This window comes from Gossypium raimondii, chromosome 7 (genome assembly GCF_025698545.1).
Source record: "Gossypium raimondii isolate GPD5lz chromosome 7, ASM2569854v1, whole genome shotgun sequence".
Taxonomy (NCBI): domain Eukaryota; kingdom Viridiplantae; phylum Streptophyta; class Magnoliopsida; order Malvales; family Malvaceae; genus Gossypium; species Gossypium raimondii.
In genome coordinates, this window is record NC_068571.1 from 30851012 (window position 1) to 30876373 (window position 25362).

The window sequence follows — 25362 nt, forward strand, 5'->3', positions numbered from 1 at the left end:
AGGATTCTAGCAAGAAGTCCCCCAAAAGGGCGTTTTTTAAAATTCACACAATACGCCATCCAAACACTTAATGGATAATCCACCCTTTTTCTACCTTGGCTTACTCAATTATACACCAATAGCAACCGGTATTATCTATGCTGGGCGGGTTGTTACATTTTAATATATCAATTGCTCATCCAAGATGAGCATATAATCGTGTTAGGTTACCCATCCGGGCTAAACCTTTATCGACACATCAAATAGCTTGGCCAAAGCAGTAATGTACATGTCAGGTTACCCATCCAGGTTGAACCTTTAAACGACCTTAGGTTGCTCGTCCGTGCTGAACATATATTAGTGTTAGGTTACCCGTCTAAGCTAAACATTTATCAACACATCAATAGTTAACCAAAGCTGTATATACATGTAAGGTTACCAGTTTGGGCTAAACCTATAACACCCCTTACCCAAGTCCATTGCCGGAGTCGAGCATGAGGCGTTACTTGACTTAACTTGAAAGTTCGGGGCATAAAATTTTACTTTTGAAATTAATTTCACTATTCACAACAAAGCTGTCCACCTACGCAACAGTTACTTAATTAATTATAACTCGGACTACGAAACTCAAAATTTAGATCCGTAAATTTTCTGTAAAACTAGACTAATATATATTTTTACCATAAAGTTTTTAGAATTTTTGGTTCAGTCAATTAGTACAATTTATTAGTTAAAGTCTTCCCTATTTCACTGATCGACTGTCCTGACCTCTCATCACTAAAATTTAATTATCTTATTGTACAGACTTTATATGGGATTCTCACTTGTTTCTAAAATAAAATAGACTCAATAAGGAATCTAGAAATATAAATTACAACTAATAAATATTTTTGTACAATTTTTAATTATTTTCCAAATTCAGAACAGGGGATTCTGAAAACCACTTTGACCTTGTCTAACTCAAATGCAAATATCTCAGAATACATAATTCCTTTGTCTACACTGTTATTTTTATATGAAAATAGACTCAATAAGATTTAATTCTATATCTAATCCACCCTATAATTCATTTTCTACTATCCTTGGTGATTTTTCAAAATCACGTCACTATTGCTGTCTCAAAACTGATTCACTACCAATTTTTACCTTTTTATGATTTCTATGCATAATTTATCACCTAGACATTTATAACAACAAACACCTTCATACTTAGCCATTTTAATAACTATTCATCAGCAAATATTTACATATCATCTTTTGGTCATAATTTAAGAATATACAATCGAAATGACTAAGTCCCTATACATGCCATAGCTCGAAACATTTATCATCTTAAAATACCAACTTGTGGTGGTTGATAGTGTGAACGCTCTCCGACGTCTTCAAGATCCCGACTATGCTTGATAATACTATATGAAAGAAAAAGAAATAAAAGAAGTAAGCATAAAGCTTAGTAAGTTTACAAGTAAATAACAACATTTAACACAAATAATGATATGCAAGTATCATGTTCTTAAGTTTCCTCTTTACTTACTCTCATTTACTTGTTTATTTACTTACCTATTTAGATGGCTTAAGATTACAACTTACTCTTCTCTTGCTGAAATATTGGTTCTCACTGATATCAAAACATATTCTTAACTCTTATAACTCACCTGAAGTTGCTAATTATACTTTTACTTGAACTTCCATAGAACATAATCTGTTTTCTAGCCTGTTGAGCCACATTGGAATAATAAGGATACTTGGGTCTCTTTTCTGACAATAAGATGTCAAAGCCATGTCCCAGACATGGTCTTACATGAGATGTTTCTTGAACTGCCAATGCCATATCCCAAATATGGTCTTACATGGGAGTTCTTATATCAATGCCCATGCCATGTCCCAGACATGGTCTTACAGGGGACCTTTCATCTCAGTGCCAACGCCATGTCCCAGGCATAGTCTTACATGAGACCTCTTATCTCGGTGCCAATGCCATGTCCCAGACATGGTCTTACATGGGACCTCTTTACCCAAATGTCATGACATTTGTATCTGATACATTCCTTATGTTTCAACGGGACTTTTTAACACTGATTCTCTGTCATCTCATACTTGAGTCAACATTAAATAAATTCATGAAATAAATATATAATTGTTGGAAAATAATAACATTAATAATAATTATTAAAATATTACATTTATTTACCGTAAACTTACCTCGGTACAAAAAAGTGATCAAATCTAACACTTTTGTCTTCAATCTTTTTCTTTCCCTGGTCTAGCTCTGGATTTCGTTCTTCTTGATCTATAATAGATAATTTAGCTTATTTAATACTCCCATTCATCAAAACAGTCATTGACTCAATTTTGGTAAAAATTACAATTTTTCCCATAAACTTTTGCATATTTACACTTTTGCCCCAAAGCTCGGAAATTAAACTTCATCTCTTATTCTTATGTTTTATAACATGCTGAACATTTTTCTCTTCTATGACAACATCAAATTCTTACTCTAACACTTATGAACATTAGGTATTTTTGCCGATTATGTCAATGTACTCGTTTTCACTTAAAATCGACTAGCAAAAGTTGTTTAACATAATTCCTAGCTTCATATTCTACCATAAAACATCAAAATAAACATATTTCACCTATGGGTATTTTTCCAAATATGAACCCTAGATTAAATTATTGCTAAAATAAGCTAAATTAAGCTATCGGGATTTCAAAAACGTAAAGAACATTAAAAACATGGCTTGGAATCACTTACTATGGACTAGAGAAAGTGAAGAAAACCTAGCTATGGCTTCCTTCAAGTTTTGGCAGCAAGCAATGATGATGAACACAATTTTTACATCTTTTCCCTTTTAATTCTATTTACTTACTAAATGACTAAAATGCCCTTACTTAAAAAAAATTCTATTTCACTTATCTCATGTCCATTTTTGTCCATCACTAACTAATGATCTAATTACCATATAAGGACCCATAATTTATAGTTCCTAACAATTAAATACCTTTAACATATAAAACTCAACTTTTTAACTTTTTACAATTCAGTCCTTTTGACTAAATTGAGTGCCCAAACGTCAAAATTTTTGAACGAAATTTTCACGAAATCTTCCTGTGAAATTCTAGGCCATAAAAATATATTAAAAATAAAATTTTCCTCATCAGATTTGTGGTCCTGAAACTACTGTTCTAACTAGGCCCTAAATCAGGATGTTACAAAACCTATAAAACGACATCAGGTTACTCGTCCGAACTAAACATGTGTCGCATATAACTTCGAATTCACAACAAATGTTGGATCTCAGAATCATCAAAAATCAATCTGTAACCATGTGTACAATACATTTACAAAGTTTCATTGGGGTAATTCCATGATGTAAGTTTATATTTAACTATTTTTCAATTTAATCCAAATCTCACCATTTAATGTTAAATCACAATTAATTTAATGTTTAACAAAACATACACAGATTCACAATATAACATTTATAATGATTTAAACATAATTACCATATGAACTTAACTGGCAGAAACAACAATCAATAAGGTGTTAGAGACTAATCCTCAATTTTCCCTTTTTCGCGATTATCCTTCGATTGGTTTAAATCTTGATCTATATCATAATTTCATTCAGTTATCAATACTAAGCATTATTTAACAACCTAATATAGTCATGTATCAGTTCAATTTCATTTATCAAATATTCCTCAAGTTTTACATTTTATTCAATTTAGCCCCTAAAATCGAAATTGCAATATCTTTTACATTTGAGCCTTTATTTCAAAACCAATCTCAATTCCATCCTTCTACAATGCTCTATTATCAATAATTATATAATTTAAACATCAATTTAAAAATATTTACAATTTAGTCCCTATGCTCAAAATTAATATTTTTCACTTTACAAACTAGTCCTTTTTCATATCCAAGCTTCAAATCCAACCAAATATCATAAAAATTTTATAAACTTTAGCAGTTTTAAAAATAAAACACAAGTTAGCTAAATCAACTATCACTATATCAAAAACATAAAATTTACAAAAACGGACCTTAAAATACTTACCATGCAAGAGTAGAAAGATGAAAATACTAAGCATTAGCGATTAATCATCCACTAACTTTAAAATGACTTATTTCCATTTAAAGTTTGATTTATTTACTATATAAGCCCTTTAATAACTAAAACTCTATAGCGATTAACTTTTACCATTTTTATAATTTAGTCCTTATACCTTAATTGGCCATTAATTGGTAAAATTGCCTATCCAAAATTAAATTCACCTATATAATAGCTTTGTAAATATTTAATAAAAATATTTACGAGCTTGATTCTGAAACTAGGTCCGATTCATTGTATTTTCTGACACCATTAACTTTAAGGTCATTACACTTGTACATTAATTAACTATTCAATTAACAAAATTAAAGAACCATTTTTTAATTAAACTTCATACTAACCTCGTAAATATTAAATAAAAATATTTATAGATTTAATCATTGGAAATGGGGTTCCGAAATCACTGTTTTCGACACCACTGAAAAGCGAAACTTGGCGTGCTTTTGCTTTTGTGTCTTTTCTATTTTTTCGTTACTGTTTCATCTTTGAGTTGTTTCCGTTTTATTTTCGGTGCTTTGTAGAATTTCTATTGAGAATTCTCACTTTACGAGTGTTAGGTTGACTTACACAAATTTAAATTTAATAAATCGCCTAAAGCCACACAGGTTTCAAACCGAAAATTCTAGTATTGTGACACTAGAACCATCAGTGTAACTGAGGATTCATTCGATGTAGATTTCAATACACATGAAAAACACCCTTACAACCGAATGTGAGTTACTACATGCAATAACATCCCAAATTTCAAAAATCTTACATAAAAGTAATAATATTTTAATTTTTATTTTCTAGTTCAGCCATTGAAGATGTTAAAAGGAGATACAAGAATCCTAAATTTGAAATTGGTTGTAATTTATTCAAGTTTTATTAAAAAGAATTGAAGGTTTTAAATTTTAAATTTACCTTTTATTCATTTTATATATACACTAATACATATTTTATTATTTATTTAAAAAAATTAACATAATAATGTAGACACAAATTTTAAGTCGAAAATTAATTTAAAAATTTAAAGTCAAATTTATTAATAATTTTGAAAAGAGATTACAATCTTTGGATTTCTTTACAAAGAAAACTCTTTTGATTTTTCTCTTTAGTTTAAGCTTTGATCCAAGGTTCATCTGACTTGATCTTGAAAGGATGCAGTTGCTTCAAGGGTCATCGAGACTTGATCTTGAAGTTGAGTTTGGTGAGATTCTTGATAATTTTATTTGATTAGATTCAAGGGTCTCTGAGACTTGATTTTGGATAGTTGAATCTACTTCAAGTGTTGTGGTGATTTGCTCTTGAAATGATTTTGACCTCCTTTCTTCAATTGATTTGAATTGAAAGGTAGCTGTCTTTAGAAACAACTTTTAGCCTCTTCTTCACGATTGAACTGGATTGAAAGGCAGCTTTTCTCCAAAATGTGTATGGTGTTCACTAGAATTTTTTCAAGTTCTGCAACTTCTTCAGAAATTTGTACAAAAATCTTTTGCGCTCCTAAAACTTGTGTGTGTAGAATGGCTTAGGATTACCCCTTTTATAGTATCAATTACTCAAATAAAAGAGAATTCTAGTGGAATTTAACTGCCTCATTTGAGTGTTCCACAAGAACTAAACTCTTTTATTTATTATTTATCTCTTATTAATTTAATTGATTAGAGAAAATAATCATTTAATATTATCATTTAATTATTTTGTTTTAATTAGTGATAATGATTTTTATTATTTATCTCTCAATTGATTTAATTTAATTAAATAAAAATAATTATGACACATGATATCATCATTTTTACCTATAGTAACTCTAGTTTTGACCCACGATAATTTTTAACTTGACACATTTTCTAAATATTACTTTATTTTATACCACTTCCAAACAATATCTTTTAATAAATTTATGATCATAATTATTTTCCTTTACAAATATTTGCTTATAATTTTTATTGAAAACATTGGAAAACAATAATATACAAGCGTATTTTTATTAACATATGCTTAGTTAAAATATGTTTTAAGTCTTAGTACTTTTGAACATTTAGAATTTAGTTTTTTATTTTTATTTTCAGGAATTTAATTTTTTATTTTTATTTTTAGGAATTTAGTTTCTTTATTTTAGATATCAAAATTTAAGTCGAATTGTTAACATCGTTAAAATTCTTCATTTAAATTAGTTAGTATACATTTTGAAATTAATAATCATGTAATGAGAAGATGACCTTGTAACAAAGCTGAATTTAATAAAAGGATTTTAATTATGTTAATAATTAAATTTATATTTTAAATTCAAAAAATAAAAGAATTAAAATCTTTGAAATAAATATAAGGAACTAAATGTAAGTAAAGTATAGTGATTTGAAGTATATTTTAATTAAGGTTTGTGGTGCAGGATGTAAAGCTTTGAGTGTGAGGTGGAGATCAGTGTAGGATTATTAATTTTATATCTTTCATTCTTATCTTAATTATAGGTTTTGATTGGAATAGGTGGATTCCGGACTTGGACAAACTAGTGCTAAATAATCAAATATGACATCATTTGATTGGGCATAAACACTTGTCATGCCCTTCAATTAGTTTGCTTTCGTGGGGGGGGAAAAAGGAAAAGCTGTTGAGACAAAAACCAATCAACCATGGCATGGGACATGATCTGATCTTGACATGTGCATTATGAATTTAAAAAAAAAAATGCGAGAATTGATATTCGTTGGAAATATTATATGCCCGATTTGTCATGATCAGACCGAAAAGCTTTCAAAGTAATCCAGAAGCCAAAATATTCCACGGCATACCGAAAGAGGTATATTGTTAACATATTCTACATTCCTAAGTGAAGTAAAATATTAATTGGACAATGAAAGCTTTAACATCTTAGTTTAGGTTTGGTGATGCAGACAAATTAGGTATATAAGAGAGTAGCAAAGAAGGGAAGTGGTGCATCCGTGGTGCATGCATTTACATGTTTGTGATTATCTTTGTCGAAACTAACTTTTATTTTTGGAAAAAAATAAAAATTAGTTGTCGATGAAAATTTGGAGTCGCCACCATTATTTTATTAAGGTGTGATTGGATCACCTAAAAAACGATTTTGGTCTACGAGTTTCAGAAAAACGGATTCGGGAGTCAGTTACGTTCGGGGAAGGATTAGCACCCTTGTAATGCCCAAAAATTGGTACCAAATTGTTTAATTAATGTCTTAACGTCGAGAGTTAAAAATATGATCTTTAGTAGAAACTTTAGAAATGCGTTACTTATTTAGACTTTTCTCATTTCGGAAAAAAAAACGTCACACCTAATGCGTTAGGGCACGATATTCTACTTCTCCAAAAATGAGTTTGTCCAAAATACTCGTATAATAAAATTTAAGAAAATATTCATTTGTTTAAAATTTATAAGGAAATCGCGGCCCAATACGTTAGGGCACAATTTCTCCAAAATTCTAAGCATTGAATATTTCCTTTATTGTTTTTTAGAAAAATCTTTATCTCGAGAAATCAACGCGTCACATCCAATACGTTAGGACACCACATGTTGAATTCCCGATGACAACCTTTATTTTGTTTGATTAAAGAGCAATTCTCGATTGTTAGATTTTACGAAGAAAATTGGAACCCAATACGTTAGGGCTCAATTTTCTTGAAAATCCTAAATCTGATATTATCTCTATTTTGAAAATTTTCTATTTTTAAATTCAAGTAAAAATGATGTAATGTTATATTGGATGCATGTAGAAATGCCGCTTTAACAAATAACAATAATAAATACAACAATGATATAGAAATAATGTAAACAAAAATAAGGAAAAAATAAACAATGACATGTAAAGTATCAAATAAATTAGGAAAATAAAAAAAAGACGTTCTTTTAAAATGTAAATGAAAGCATAAATCAATAAACAAATGAAGGAAATAAACAAAAATATAAAGAATAAAAGGTACATAATATATATATTGAAATTATAAAGAATAAAAGACATACACATGGGTTTACATATAAAATTTTGAACTATAGAATTTATAACAAAAATATATAATGCATTTATGAAAATAAAGAAAATATATAAATATACATATATATATATATATTATAACATATGTGTTAAAAGTATAAGTTTGTATTTAAGCAAATAAAAAAACATAGACATGTGCGTATATATATATATATATATATAAAATATTCATTAGAAACAATATACAAATCAATAAATAAATTATACACAAATCAACGAAATAAGAACAAGCCACAGAAAATAAGAACGCAAGAGAGAGAATTTTGAGTAAATACTCTTAAGAATTATTATTACTCCCCAACTCCACTCCTTTACAATGAAGGGAGAGGCATCTATTTATAGTTGAGCCTCCCTAAATCCAACGGTACAGATTAATTACATCAACGGCTAAGATTAAAAGGTATCTACAAATTAAATCTCTAAGATTACAAAATCATATCTTCTAAGATTGCATATCATATCTAAGATTACATATCATATCTAGGATTGCATATCCTAGAAGATTATGTTTCCATATGCATCAAGCTTGTAGATAGACCTTCAACCTTTTCAAGTAATGGGCCATCCCGATCGGGCCAAATGATATAATTTTGGACTTTGTTTTATTATTTTGGGTTTATTATTTTTTATGAGCCCAGGCTAAATTGGCCTATTACAGTTGCCCCTCTTTGCTCATTATTGTGTAACAACAACGGAGCAAAGACTTTAGAAATGGTCAATTTTGCCTGGCCGTGCTAGACTTTAGCACTCTTCTTCTTCTTCAAATAGCCTCATTCCTTCCTACTGCATCTTCAGAGGTATAGGAACTGGTGCTTCAACCTACTCCACTGTAATGCCAGGGAGATAGGATTTGCACGTTGTAGTTTTTCAAAATTTGCTATCTTTAATCTGCTTCACTGCAACTCTAGGGAGATAAGAGTTATAGCTTCAACTTGATCTGCTGCAACTTTAAAGATTAATTTGATGCGATCTGCTCTACTGTAATTTCAGAGAGATTCTAATCCACTTCACTACAATTTTAGGGAGATGGGATTTGTTTATTTAGTCTGCCCCACTGCAATTTCAGGGGGATAAGACTTGATTTCTTGAGTCTGCTCCACTGCAACTTCAGGGAGATAAGACTCGCTTTCTTGGGTCTGCTCCACTGCAACTTCAGGGAGATAAGACCCGATACAATCTGCTCTCTGCAACTTCAAAGAGATAAGATCTGTGATTTTAATCCACTCCACTGCAACTTCAAGGAGATAGGATTATTGGCTTTAATCTGCTCCTCTGCAACTTCAGAGAGATAAGATTCGCCATCTTCAGTCTGTCTTACTACAACTTCAGGAGGATAAGGCTTGTTTACTTAGTCTGCTCCACTGCAAATTCAGGGAGATAAGACTAGATGCGATCTGCTCTCTGCAACTTCAGAGAGATAAGATCTGTAATTTTAATCCGCTCCATTGCAACTTCAGGGAGATAGGATTATTGGCTTTAATCTGCTCCACTGCAACTTCAGGGAGATAAGATTCGCCATCTTCAGTCTTTTAAATTGCAATGTTGGGGAAACAAAATTCGCCGTCGTAGCTTCAATATGTTCCACTACACCGCCAGAGGAGTAAGATTCACCGTCGTGGTTTCAATCTGCTCCACTGTAATGCCAAAGAGATAGGATTCGCTGCCCACAGCTTTAATCCGCTCTACTTCAGCTAATCCAAGCCTTAACGCCAGGGAGATAAGATTCGCCGTCGTGGCTTCAATCTGCTCCGCTACAACGCCAGGGAAATAAGATTCACCGTTGTGGCTTCAATCTTTTCCAGTGCAACGTCAAGGCGATAAGACTGATGTCTTCGATCTGCTTCACTGCCAGTACAGGAAGGTAAGATCTGTTACTTTCAACCTACTCCATTGTTGCTCAAGGAGATAGGATTCACAATCTTCAACCTATTTCACTACTGACCAGGGAGATAGGACTTACAATCTTCAACCTATTCCACTGCTGACCAGGGAGATAGGATTTACAATCTTCAACCTATTCCACTGCTGACCAGGGAGATAGGATTCACAATCTTCAACCTATTCCACTGCTGACCAGGGAGAAAAACTTTGTGATTTCACTGATCTATTCTCCGAGGAACATGACCTGTATAATGAACCTAATTATGCCTAAGATGAGGATGGCATGATCAAAATGCATCAAATGCTCCTAACTAGACATGTATGAATGGTGTTTGCATGAGTGTATAATGCTATTTTTTGTGAGAATGATCCTTCGTTATCACTTAGGTTATCATTGCTCAAATTTTATTAAGGCTTTATTACTGACGTGTTACAACGCCCTCCTGCTCAGCTGGGGTTTTCAAAGAAACACTTAGTCAGATTGCCCCCACTGTAAACCTCAAAGTTTAATCCACTGGGACGCAAAATTTGTACCATCATTCTCCCACTGTAACCCAAGGGTAGAAATATATGGCTTTTCCTCAATCCTCTCCTATCACAATTCAAGGATACAAGATCTAAATCTCTATGATCCCTTACACCATTCCCAGGGTATCGTACCAAAGGCTCATGCACAAATGAAGAATTTTCTTTTCAAAAGGAACTTCTTCCTATCACAAGGTAATCATCGCTTATTTGTTCAATGAAGCTTTGTCTCCAACACCCCATCTTGTTATTTTGTTCAATCAATGTTTTTAACAACAAAATCCAAAGAGAAAATCTTAATTTAGACTCTTCCTTATCAGATTTCCAACCTTTAAACTTGGTGCGCTCTAAACAATAGTCCTGTTTCAGGTTCCCATATTATTTAGAAACTTCTAGAGTAATATGCAAAACTTCCCTTTTGAAAGTTTTATTAGTCCATTAATCGTTATTCTAATGCAACATGCTTGCAAAAGGAACAAAGCGATGGATAGAATTGATTTGAAAGCATAGCTTGCAATGAATAAATTATCAAGAATATTGTCAATAAAAGAGGAATTGACTTTTATCTTAAAAAAGAATGAAGTATTCCAAGAATAAGCAAATATAAATAGTATAAAAACTAGGTGCCCCGGATATCGCAGCTTGAACTTCTCTGTACAAAATTCCTAAAGACCATTTTGAGTTTGACATGTGCTTAGGAGATCTACATTTCTCTATCGATGCCCCAAGATGTCACGTACCCTTTCCTGCCGTCTCAGGCATAGCAAGATCATCGCATACCCCATTTTGATCTACTTTTGAGTAACTCTGATCATCTCGTGCCCCATTTTGATCCAAAATTTGAGCCGCCCTTTTCGGGTTTTCAACTCAAATCCCCTTTGGTCTCAAGGTGCCCTTTGTAGGTTTTCACCTTGGCCTCTCATTTTCGTCTTCTTCTTTCTTCTTTCTTTTTCTTCTTTCTTTTCTTTTTCTTTTCCTTTTTTCCATCATCATTTTTTCATCTTTTTTTTAATCTGAACTCATAGGATTAGGCAAGTCCTTGTCCTCCCTTTTGATCAGAATCAATGCTTTTCTAGGTAAAATCTTCCACCTTCATCTTGTATGCGTAAGATCTTCTTTGTGATCAAATTTCTTTCATGGAGCCTTTTAGGGCGAAATTTAACTATGACGAAAAAACTTTGGATCTTCCTCTTCAATTAGGATGAAATCCAACAACAGAGAAATGACAACTTGACTTCGACGGGCAAAACCATGATGAGCCAAAGAAGAAGGCATTGCCCTGCCAAAGAATTCTAAATGCATCGTCCATAATGTTAATCTTGAACATACTGTAAATTTTTGATATCGTGCTGTTGTTCAGATTTCAATGACAGTGCTTAATGCAGGCATATTCTGGTATGACCATGTGAAGATATCATTGAATTCTTGAAGTAACTCAGTAATGTCTTGCTTTGTTTCTTCGGTCATGCATGTTCCCTCAAGGTCACAATCTCCATTGTCTCCTTAGGAAGTAAATTGTTTCTATTATTGCTCTTCCATCCTCAACAAGTCAGGAGATAAGCTACAATCTATGTCATTTTTAAAGTCATGAAATCCCTCTAAACATATGTCTCGCTCAAAAGGAAATTTTGAGCCTGTAGCAGCGTCACTGATGTTATTGATATCTGAGGACCCATAATAAATATCAAAGAATATATAGAAGAATGTATAAATTTATGAATAACTATTTGTTCAATTATGATTATGAATGAATAAAGGAATAATGTGGAAGAAAATCCAAAAGAATGAAAGAATAATTATTCGAGAAGAATGAAAGAATATTGACTCAAAAATGAATGCAAAGATGTATTTTATTAGAATAACGACGTTCAGACATGAGTCTATTTCATAAAGGAATTCTTATTGCCTCTATGCTAAAGGCAACAAGTGTGTTCTGAACATTACTCTAAGGAAGCTCTAGATGCTACAGATATTTATTCTACAATCCGATTATTTAGAACACTCTCAAGTTTATAAGGATGGATGTCTAACAAGGTTCCTTTTCAAGTGTGTCTTCATATATGGCATTGATGTGATAGTTTCCCACCACTTCTTTATACATTGCATTCAATCCATTACCAATCATGATTGGGTAGTGGATTTTTCACACTATATGAGTCACCAAACTTGATAACACCCATGTTGATTAGTCTTTCAACTAGCTTTTTAAATGTAGTGCAATTCTCAATTGAGTACCCCATAATTCCCGCATGATAATCGCATTGTGCACTTGTGTCATACCATTTGGGGTACGGAGGCTGTGGAGGTTTTACATGAAAAGGGGAAACAACATGCGCCTTGAATAAGCTTTGATACAGCTCCTTATACGACATTGGAATTGGCGTGAACTGGAGCTTTTCAGTACCTTGCTTTACACCTGATTCTTGTCTTGATGAACCCTGCTAATTAGCAACCACTTTTCTTGGTTGATTCACTGCAATCGATACGCTGTTCACCTCGTTTTCTTTTGAGGCTTGCCTTCTGTTATTTCCTCCAGCATCAATCTTTCCACTTCTGATAGCATTTTCTATCATTTCACCATTCATAACTATGTCAGAAAAGCTTTTTGTGGCACTTCCTAACTTATGTGTGATAAATGTGACCTTCAATGTGTTAACGAAAAGCATGGTCATCTCTCTTTCTAGAAGAGATGGTTAAACTTGGATGGCAACCTCCCTCCACCTTTGTGCGTATTGCGTAAAACCTTCACCGAGCTTCTTTTCCATGTTTTGTAGAGTGATTCTATCAAGTACCATGTCAATTACATGATTGTACTGCTTTACGAATGCCTGTGCTAAATCTCTCCATGAATTAATCTTGGTACGGCTCAATTGATTGTACCACTTGGATGCTACCCCTGTGAGGCTATCCTGGAAACAATGTATCAGTAGTTGGTCGTTATTAACATACCCAGTCATCCGCCTACAAAACATGGTAATATGAGCTTCGGGGCTACAAGTTCCATTATACTTTTCAAACTCGGGCATTTTAAATTTGTAAGGGAGTACTAAATCCGGAAATAAACTCAATTCTTTAGCGTCGATCCCACGATAGTTTCTAGTGATCTCTATCGCCTCAAACTTTTCTTCGAGACATTTGCACATTTTTTCTAACTGCTTTGGTAACTCTTCCTTTATTCTTTCTTTTTCAGCCACTTCATCGAAGTCAGGAATGGCAGATTTAGCAGGGTAGTTTCCGGGGTTAGAGCCAAATCTAGCCTGGAAGTTTGAAGCACCGGCCTGGAACTGCTGATGTCTGATTGTGACGGTAGATATGTGCGGGTATACCTCAGCTTGGGCTTGCACACGTGGAGGAGTAAAGCCTGGGGGATACTGGGGTCCATCATCACCTTCCTCTTCGACATTGGCCACAGGGCTTTTTCCTTTATCCTTTCTGTCAGTCAACAGTCGCGTTAACTGTGTCATCATACTCCCTTGGGATTCCGTCATTTTTTCTATCATATTCTGTTGAATCTTTTCGAGTTGCTCTTTCATTTGTTGTTGAAGCTGATCTTGCATTTCTTTTTTAAATTGTTCTAGCCTTTCCATCCTTTGGCCCATGTCTTTAGTTTTTGATCGAGTACCGTAGCGGTGTTTGGTGGGTTGGTTGGTTTCCAGATTAACTGAAATAAATTCACTCAATTAGACTCTTTCAATGCATATGATGTCATGTAATGCAGATGCATGAAATGAATGCCGAAAGAGACATTGATTCTGATTCAATTACATTTAGAAAACTTTTCTAGAAAACAAATCTCTTTACATAAAATGGATATTTATACGGCCTTGCCCTCATAGGCGAAGACATTCGATCCTCTTCTTCATTCGAGCTTTAAGATAAATCTCACGAACTCTTCAAAAGAGACGTCTCTTCCATCTCCTCTTTGCTTGATCCGGGCTGCAACTCATTGCTCACTTATCCTCGTGATGCTCGTTGGCTTCTCTTTAAGAAAGTTCAGCGGCTCTCGAATAATCTTTGTCATCTTGAATCCTTGCCATAGTCGTGTAGTCCTCCATTAAACTATCATCCTTCTCTTATCACGTTTTTTTGGACCATATCCAGACAACCATATTATCATCCATTTTATCAAGAAACTCATTTTCTTATGACAAGCTCTCTATTTAGCAACTGAACGTGAATCAACACCTCTTTTTTATGATGAAAATGCAATGCAATCGCAACCAAAAAGAAAACAGATTAGTACAAAGCTAAAGCAAGAATAAATAGAAAACCTATTCGGGTGACCACTAGGGGTTTGACATAGCTCTACCTAGGGCAAGTTCCTAAGGTTCATTATATGAGGTTCGGTTTCTAGGGCAAAGGTACCCGAACCAGCAGATTCCTCGATCTTTACCCATTATAGGCTCATATAGATCAAGTTCGGTTCAGGGGAACACATTTTCCCTATGACTATACGGAGATGATAATCTCACGAAGGCATAGATACTGATGTATTCCGAAAGCGATCCGTTATCCTATACGGAGGTGAAAATCTCACGAAAGAATAGTTTCTCACTCCCACTTAAAAGGGTAAAATCATTCAACTCATGTAATGTATAATGCAAAGATCAATTAAGCAGGAAAATAATGAATGCAAAAGGATCTCATAAATTTTAAAAAAAAAATATTTTCTAGACCATAAGACAAAAATTAATCAACTTTGTGGCTCGACTCTCTTATTTTTTTAAAAGTCCCCAGCGGAGTCGCTAAGCTGTCGAAACCAACTTTTATTTTTGGAAAAAAAACAAAAATTAGTTGTCGATGAAAATTTAGAATCGCCACCAATCTTTTATTAAGGTGTGATTGGGTCACCTCAAAAACCGAATTTGGTCTACGAGTTTCAGAAAAACGGATTCGGGAGTCAGTTACGTTCAAGGAAGGATTAGCACCCTCGTAACGCCCAAAAATTGGTACCAAATTGTTTAATTAATGTCTTAACGTCGAGAGTTAAAAATATGATCTTTAGTAGAAACTTTAGAAATGCGTTACTTATTTAGACTTTTCTCATTTCGAAAAAAAATGTCACACCCAATGCGTTAGGGCACGATATTCTACTTCTCCAAAAATGAGTTTGTCCAAAATACTCGTGTAATAAAATTTAAGAGAATATTCCTTTGTTTAAAATTTATAAGGAAATCGCGGCCCAATACGTTAGGGCACAATTTCTCCAAAATTCTAAGCATTGAATATTTCCTTTATTGTTTTTTAGAAAAATCTTTATCTCGAGAAATCAACGCGTCACATCCAATACGTTAGGACACCACATGTTGAATTCCCGATGACAACCTTTATTTTGTTTGATTAAAGAGCAATTCTCGATTGTTAGATTTTACAAAGAAAATTGGAACCCAATACGTTAGGGCTCAATTTTCTTGAAAATCCTAAATACGAGTATTATCTCTATTTTGAAAATTTTCTATTTTTAAATTCAAGTAAAAAATGATGTAATGTTATATTGGATGTATGTATAAATGCCGCTTTAACAAATAATAATAATAAATACAACAATGATATAGAAATAATATAAACATAAATAAGGGAAAAAAACAATGACATGTAAAGTATCAAATAAATGAGCAAAATAAAAAAAAGACATTCTTTTAAAATGTAAATGAAAGCATAAATCAATAAACAAATGAAATAAATAAATAAATAATATAAAGAATAAAAGGTACGTAATATATATATTGAAATTATAAAGAATAAAAGACATAAACATGGGTTTACATATAAAATTTTGGACTATAGAATTTATAACAAAATATATATAATGCATTTATGAAAATAAAGAAAATATATAAATATACATATTAATATATTATAACATATCATTAAAAGTATAAGTTTGTATTTAAGCAAATAAAAAACATAGACATGTGAATATATATATATATATATATAAAATATTCATTAGAAACAATATACAAATCAATAAATAAATTATACACAAATCAACAAAATAAGAACAAGCCACAAAAAATAAGAACGCAAGAGAGAGAAATTTGAGTAAATACTCTTAAGAATTATTATTACTCCCCAACTCCACTCCTTTATAATGAAAGGGGAGGCATCTATTTATAGTTGAGCCTCCTCAAATCCAACGGTATAGATTAATTACATCAACGGCTAAGATTAAAAGGTATCTACAAATTAAATCTCTAAGATGACAAAATCATATCTTCTAAGATTGCATATCATATCTAAGATTACATATCATATCTAAGATTGCATATCATATCTAAGATTGCATATCTTTGAAGATTATGTTTCCTTATGCATCAAGCTTGTAGATAGACCTTCAACCTTTTCAAGTAATGGGCCATCCCGATCGGGCCAAATTATATAATTTTGGACTTTTTTTTATTATTTTGGGTTTATTATTTTTTTATGAGCCCGGGCTAAATTGGCTTATTACAATCTTTTCACATAATATGACATTTTTTATCGAATATATTAAGGTATTGTTGTTAATTTAATATCAATGTCGCTCTTATTATTAGTTTTTTTTTGTTATATTCGGTGCGAGTGATGAAAACTAGAGAGAACGAGGGATGTTAGTTAGCAGTAAAATTATTAAGTATTTAAAGAGATTGTATGAAATTGTGATTCAATGTCATCCTTATCCTTTTTTAATAGGAGAATGACAAATTAGTTTTTTTTCCGATTTTTAACATTTTTAGTTTGATTTGAATTTTTTTCAGAGAGGAAAATCTGATTTATTGTTCTCCTAGAAAAAAGAAAGGGACGATGTAGAATCACAGCCATATAATCATTTTCTTTAAAATTGCAAAAATGAAAGCTGTAAGTGAATAATAGAATGACACTAATAGTTAATTTAATTATTTGAAATATATTTAAAGAAGTGTTGGCTTCTAGTTCGTTTTCAGTTAAAAAAATGTTTTATAAATAAAAAAATATATTTAACCAATCATGAATTTTTTTTTTCAAAAAGATGGAATAAAAACTATTTCTTTCTCACAAGCATCAACTTGCAGAATGGGTAAAAGATTTTTCAGATAAATAAGAAGCCAAATCAAGTCCACATCCGACCTTTGTGCCAAATTTGTCAAATGATTAGCATACCTATTGCCCCCACAAAGAATATGGTGAATTTTTACGACCTAACCTTCATTTATGAAGGTCAAACAGTCATCAATGAAGGTGTTCTGGTTAAAAATTGGAACACTAACATCGCATCAATCTCGACTATAAAACCTTTGGATATCTACTGATTTTGCCACCCGCAAACTCTCATAAACGCTTCGTAGCTCTGCTTGCACACTATCAAAAATTAAATTTTAATTGTAAAGAAGAATAGGGACATTTAATTGGAGCTTGGAACATGACAAATGAAAGTCCCGTTACTGTATTACATGTAAAAGTAATTTATAAGTTTTGGTACTTTGCTTGGAGCACCAACTTAGGTAAAAATCAATTAATTTTATTAAATTAATGTTTTATTAATTAAATAGATTAATTTAGTTCTTTAACTATTAAAAATCACACAAGGTTAAATTTTAACATATTTATTATTTATTATTTAATAAAATTAATATTTTTAAAAATTTTGTGATTATTTAGATAAAATATTTTGTTTGGAGTTACATTGTTAATAAATTAATTTGATCCACCACTTAAAAACGTATAACTGAAGTCTCATTTGTCCAGCCAGCTGAGGAGACATCCAGCTGCGCCCACTATTACCCTAATCTGCACTACTTGGTTGCATCTTCCAACTTTCTTATAGACTACATATCTACAAGACACCATAAAGCTTTGTCTTTCTTCCCTCAATCAATCCAACAAACACTTGCGTAAGCTTCTGTTCTGTTTGCTTAATCTTTTTCTGGACCGTCATTAACGTTGATTAAATACCAAAAACAGAAACTTTCATTAACCCTACATAGTATTTCTAGCCTCACCTCTTGTAAGAAGTACTTCAACTTTGCACGGTGGCTTTGTCAACAATGTCTGCCCTTTTCAACTTTCTCAGGGTAGCTCAAAATGCTTACTTTGTATGATTAACATATATTTAAATGGAATAACTTTTAGCCATTTTTTCCCCTTACTTGCAGTGAGACAGAGCCCTTTCATAAATAGATATCCTTTTGGGAATCAAATGCTATCTCCAATCAAAAGCTATTTATATGGATTTGCTATTGAGGCAAAAAAGATGGGACTTTCAATTATATAGCGAGTTCATTGAATAATATCGGGTAAAATGGGGTAAAGTTACCGAGAGGTTTAACTTAAGACACAATTTCTGTTGTTGGCAAATAGACAAAGATAGCTAGATTGGTGTGAAGAGAGAGACATTGGTAAGTTTCGGCTAAACCATTTTTTGTAACGGTGAAGAAACTTAGAAACGAAGTCCTTATCTTAATTGGATTCACTGTAATATTGATTTGGTTACAAGTCATCAGACCCTCCACTGCTTGAATATTTGAGTTACTTTACTATTGGATGTTAGGAATTTCATATCAAACAACAGTTCGTTACCAGAAACAAACAACAGAACAAATGCACATGCCTACGAGGAGCAACCTAATATTTTATCAGAAAGAAAGAACAAAATTATGGGGAAAAAAAGAGATGGACATATCTTGGGTCACATGCAGTTTCATTTTTATAACATAAATTGTACGGCAGTCCATGGGGTGGTCTTCATGTGGAATATTGCACAAGAACAGCAATCTGTGTGTTTGATTCTGGTTTCTGCTAAGTTTACTAATTATTCAAAAGGGTTATTAATTTAATTTGAATCGAATTAAAGGTGGTTAGTAGATGACAAATACAGTCATGGAAGTATAAGGAGATTCCCAAGCTTGTACTGCTAAAGAATAATGATGACTTGATTTTGAATGAACCGACCAATGCAATTGGGACCCTTCAGGTAAGACAGTCAAGAAATCTCCAAATGAGAATTTGGTTGTGACCCACCATGGACATGGATGTGTCAAACAAGTGGCCTAACTTCTTTTTGCTTTTCAGTTGCCATTCAAAGGCATAATTTTGATTTCGCTTTATCTTTTTTCTTGGGCGGTGGCTCTGAGGAATTCTCCAAATTGTATGCATTAATGGACAATATATGATTGATGGGTTCAAAACAAATTCCAAAATTTCGTTTATTCACTCTAGTCTCTACACAACACATTACTTTTGTTTTTCAAGGAAAGCACAACACATTACTTATACATGAAAAAAAAAAAGGATTAATGTACAAAGGAGTTGTCTTCTTTGGTTTACCTCCTAGTCTCATTGATGACATTCAAATCCATCACCAATTAGAGAAAGTTATCTTTCCCTCGCCATTTTCCCCGAAAGCCTTGGTTAACAAATAACACAAGCATTGGGATTCTCTTCCATGCTTTGAACGTAGTAGTAAGTGGTCATATGAGGATTGTAGGCCTTGTAGGCCTTGACAAGCTCCAAAACAGGGTCTGGGGGTGGCAATGGCAGTGGCTTTTTCTCCTCTTCCTTCTTCTTCTCTTCCTCTTTCTTGGGTTCTTCCTTTTTTGGTTCTTCCTTCTTAGGCTCTTCTTTCTTCTGCTCTTCTTCCTTCTTGGGTTCTTCTTTCTTTGGCTCCTCCTCTTTCTTGGGTTCTTCCTTCTTTGGCTCCTTCTTCTCTGGCTCTTTTGCTGGCCCCACTGATACTATGTCAGTTGGCCAGTACTTGCGTAATTTGCTCACCACGTTTACTGGATCAACTGTTCCAATCACTGTCAACTGCTTTGCCTTCATATCCATGGCAATGGAATCAATTCCTATCAAATTTACATAATGAAGCTAGTTAATCAAATGTGGGAAAGAAAAGATCATCCCCTTTCCAAGGCCAGCTCAAAAGAACAATACTATGACGTGGCAAATCTTGCTTTCCATAAACTCAAATCATTTTAATAATCTTTCACCTCGAGAATCCGACGGTCCACAAGTCCGGTCTTGTCTTTGTCCTCAATTAGGAGAGACAGTTTTGTCTCTCGATATTGGCAAGACTACTAGCGTCTCAGACTACTTAAACTCATGATCCATGACGAAATTGGACTTGTTGAGTGTACTAGACTCAGATCTCAGAATTTAAAACCAATTACCCTTTAAGAAAATTGTATCTACAAGTTATTGAAGAGAAATCTTGAACAAGGGACAACAAAACAGGCCAAGCCAATGATCAAAGGCATACAAATATGTTGAGCAGTCCCATCCTTTTCTATGTTTAATATAAAAAAACATTTGGACTGCTATCAAGTAAATACTTTACACTAAAATCTTTGGTTCTCTACTAATCAGTTAAGTTTCATCATCAAAGTTGGAAACCAAGTCCAATATAGAAAAGGATAAAAAGTTGAAAACTTTTTCACATGGTTGAACTCTTGCAAAGACACAACGTTAGAAAGATGATTGTAACATGTCAACCTAAAATAGTTTTGAAAACCAAAACAAAAGAAATGCCTGAAATAAAGCTTTAAGGTTAGAAGGGTACCTGAAAGAGTTGAGACCGTCTTTAAAGCCTTTTGCTTGGCTCTGTCATCATGCAAATCCAACTTCAAAACAACCTTCTGTAATTAATTAAAAAAAAAAAACATACCAGTTACAAATCTGAAAATGAACAAGAATAAAATTACTCTACTTGTTTTTTTTGTGCATTTACTTTCATCTTTTTCACTGCTTAGAACAACACATAAGAAGACGAACCCAAAAGAAAATAGAAATTCATTTAAACAAAAACAAAAACAAAAAACTATCCCAAAAGCAAACCTTGATTCAAGAACAACCCATCAACAGCAAAGATTCAAGGAAAAAGAGATATAAATTAGAAAGCATATATAGAATCAGAACCTAATAAAGGTAACAAAACAGAACCCAACATAGGAAGCAGACCTTCATTTGTATTTGACTTCCTTCTTTTTCTTAATTATCTTCTGTGAGAATAGCAGAGTTCGAAAGAATGAGAGAAGCTTTGATAGAAGGGTGAGCGAAGGAGAGATTTGAAGGAAAATAAATGAGAATGTTGAAAATAGAAACGTAAAGCCAACAAAATAAGAGCGAAAAAAGAGAGCACTGATATTTGAAGGAAGTGAAAAAACTAGTGGCCTTCGATACGAAGATTAAACATGAAAATTGTAAAAGCAGTAAAACAACTATCGCTATCTGAGTCATCTCCACCACTTTTGAAAGGGGCGTCGCACCCAATACCACTTCCTTCAAAATAAAATTATTGTTGCCTTTTTTTGTTTTCGCTAAATTTGCTCAATATATCAAAATAAAATAAAATAAAATGAAATAGGTCGAATTTGAAGAGAGCCGTAGTGCTTTTTAATTTTTTTTATATATTAACTCTTTTGATCAAATGGTTAATTGTTAGCGATTTTATTTTAACTTTTAGGTTCAATTTTACTCTTACTCACATTTGTATTTTTATTTCATGTTGTTTTAAGTTTCTTTATTTTTCTATTTTAATTAATATTTTAGTGCATTACCTCCTTTGGTTAGATGATTAAATAATAATTTCATCCATGAGTCCCAAGTTTAATTCCTCTTTTAAGCACATTTATATTTTTTATTTCATTTTAATTAATAACTATTTTATTTATAAAATCAAATAATAAATATGTAATTATATAATAAAATATTATATATATCATTATATTAAAAAATATTTGAAATTAATAACTCATTTATATATAATATAAACATCAACTAATTTTTCTTTATATATAATATTTACATGTCAAATATTTATCTTCTCTACCTATATTGTGGGTATGGTGATTTTTACTATTATAAAATAAAATAATTATTTCAAATATAATTATTATTTTTATATGTAAAATATTTAAAATATCATTGTTTTTCATCTACATTGAGGGTATGATATTTCAAATATTTTTATATGTGAAATATTTCAATTAAATATTTTAAATATCATTATGTTTATATGCTGAAATATTTTGAATGCACACACAAAATATATAATACCAAAATTTACTACACTCATGATATGGATTGAAAAATAAAAAGTACACATATAAAATTTATATTTACTAAAAATAATGATATTTGCAATAATTGTTTGATTTTATAAATAAAAGAGTTATTAACTAAAAGGTGAATTAAAATAAAAACTTGAAAACAGTATATTTATTAATTAAAATATTAATTAAAAATAGAAAAAGCTTGAAACAACATGAAATATAAAATACAAATATGCTTATAAAAAGAATCAAACCTAGGATGAAGGATGAAATCACTATTATTTAATCATCTAACCAGATGAGTGATGCATTAAAACATTAATTAAAAGTATAAAAAAAGCTTGAAACATCATGAAATAAAAATACATGTAACACTACATACCGGACTTAGAGCATATTTCAACTAGTATAATAATAAACAATAATATATAATAATTAATAATTTGTGCATATATAAAGATTGTTAATACATGACATGATATAACATTATATAATATAGTATGACTGCTAACTTTCAAATGTATTAAAAGGATAGGAACTTAGAGCATATTTCAACTAGTATAATAATAAACATTAATATATAATGCACTACTATTATATATAACTATTATTATATTATAGATTATAATAAAATATATAGTATTACATGATATTATAATGTTAATCATTGATGCATATATAAACTATTAATATATTATCTACTATATGATATTATATAATATAATAGAAATATTAACTTATAAAATTTAAAATTATTTAAATGCTTTCTTAGCTCGATCTAAGTCTAAATTCGAAAAATTTGAATCCAAAAGATATTAATCCGAGGAAATTCAACCTCAAAAAATTCAAATCTAAAGTAATACAATCTGAACCCGTCTATATCAAATATTAAAAAATTAAAGGAAAATTGTATTTAAAAGAAAATGTTTAACACGCTACATTTTAGAAATTTGAGGAGCATAAATTATTTATTGAAACTGAAATTATTTATTTAAAAAATTAAAAACTGCAAAATTGAAAATTCCATTGCAGCACAAGTAATGTACGAAGGTGGATCCCACACACCGGTGTGAGAGGCAATTTTAGTACACAGATCTGTTTTTCCTTCTAACAACTGCAGATTCTGGCGCGTCCCACCCACTTCACGTATTCACATAATGTCAACATTCGGCGTCGCGGTAGTAGTCGCCAATTTGGACGTCAAGAACCGTAACGCCACCCCTTCTACATCTGGGCACGGCGGCGGAGGAGGCCTTCGTTTTATCTCACGTAACTACAAATTTATTTAAAAAGAAAAAACAGTTGAACGCAGACATTTGAAAATTTTACTGAAATTCACACGCTGCTTTTCATACATTTGACACGTTTCAACCATGCCCTGTATACTTGTTAATTGAAAATAATAAGTGGGAATTTGAATAAGGAGGTCCCACTTGTAAAAAAGTTGAATGATTTTTTAAAGCTTTTGTTATTATTCAATCCCAAAGAGATTCCATGTACAATTTCTGATTTTAATTTTTAATAGAAATTAAATATTAATGGTTGGGGATGCTCCCTGGGTCAAACACTATATTGCAACCTTATGTTAATGTAATACAATTTGCACGGGAAAAGTAGCATATTATAAATAAAAAAAAATTAAAGCCAAATATTATATTACTATTACAAAGTTTAATCGACCTGACATGAAGGCTGCAAATTAATGTAACTTTTTCTTAATTAAAGCATTTGAACCTTAAGCAAGGTTGAAGGTGAAATTGAAGTGGAGGACAACGTGGGAAGGACCCCAATTTCATCTATCCTATCACAAATTAATTAGATACTAATTCGATCATAAAAATTATAAAAATATCTTTCCATAATTAACATAAGTTATATTATTAGAGAGTGTTCTAACTTTTTTTTTTACGAAAACCAATATGATGAGATTTAATCTCACTCTAATTAAATTAATAAAATTTTAAATTTATCACTCAATTAAATTTTATATTATTATATTTTATACAATTTATTATTAATTTTATATTATTTTCAAATTCACATTTATATTTTAAATTTATAATTTTAATAAAATTTTTAAAAGTTTTATCGTACATGGCATCTTTAATTACCCTAAGCCCAATGCTAAAATAAGTTGGTCTGCCAACCTCAGTGATGAATCGTGCAGTTTGGAAGTTCGACTCAGCTTAAACCTTTCACAACCCCAACCAGAACCACTCTAAAAGTAAGAGGCTTTGTTTTTTTAATATCATCAATGTCCACTTGCTAAATGTTAATGTATTAATGAAATAAATTGGAATTGAGTATTCACATTTACAGAAAATTATAGGACTTATATTTCTCAAACTTGGCACATGCCATTAGATTAATATCTCATTAGCAAATTTATTATATTAAATAAAACAAATCCTTTCAAAATCAATGGATAAAAGCAATTGAGAGTTACAAGTGTTGAGTGCAATGGTGAGTCACTTGTATTGTTAGTGGGAGACGTAAGTTCAAGCATTAAAATTAATATTATTAGAAAGGGACAGTCACAAATCTGAAAAATGGGTAGAACTAAAATAAAATAAGATTGTTAAAACAGAATATTAAGTTATTAACTCCTCCAATGAAAATAACTAAAACCTTCACACTGTTAGTTAAAGTTGAGGTTTTGAGTTTTTGGTATTTCTGGATTTTTATTATATTCTGGATTAATTTGATTAGATATTATAATTATTGGATTATATATTTACATTATATTGTATTTGTAGTTATAAGGGTGAAACTATAAAAACGAAACAAGTGAGACAAAGGAATGCCCGTAATATCATTTAGCATTCCATGGTAATATGGAGGAATTGGGGGAATCGATATGCACCTTA

General features: G+C 31.6%; 1 protein-coding gene across 2 annotated transcripts; it reads right to left on the reverse strand.

Moving 5' to 3' along the window:
* Window positions 1–19618: 19618 nt before the first annotated feature.
* On the reverse strand, window positions 19619–21611 carry LOC105796414 (heavy metal-associated isoprenylated plant protein 39). 2 transcript variants are annotated; one of them, XM_012626136.2, is made up of 3 exons: window positions 21360–21611; window positions 21004–21079; window positions 19619–20290 (listed from the first exon to the last, which is right to left on the reverse strand). In XM_012626136.2, exon 3 carries the CDS (start codon window positions 20271–20273, stop codon window positions 19857–19859), a length of 417 nt encoding a protein of 138 aa, XP_012481590.1. In that variant the 5' UTR covers window positions 20274–20290; window positions 21004–21079; window positions 21360–21611; the 3' UTR covers window positions 19619–19856. The 2 variants fall into 2 exon arrangements, with proteins under 2 accessions (XP_012481590.1, XP_012481583.1); XM_012626129.2 differs by having other exon boundaries at window positions 21402–21610.
* Window positions 21612–25362: the final 3751 nt, after the last annotated feature.

Bases quoted from the DNA above. Each gene is read 5' to 3' on its own strand.
- LOC105796414 (XM_012626129.2), bottom strand. The intron at 20,291-21,003 runs GTACCCTTCTAA...TAAATTTGATAG, and splicing joins GACGGTCTCAACTCTTTCAG to GAATTGATTCCATTGCCATG.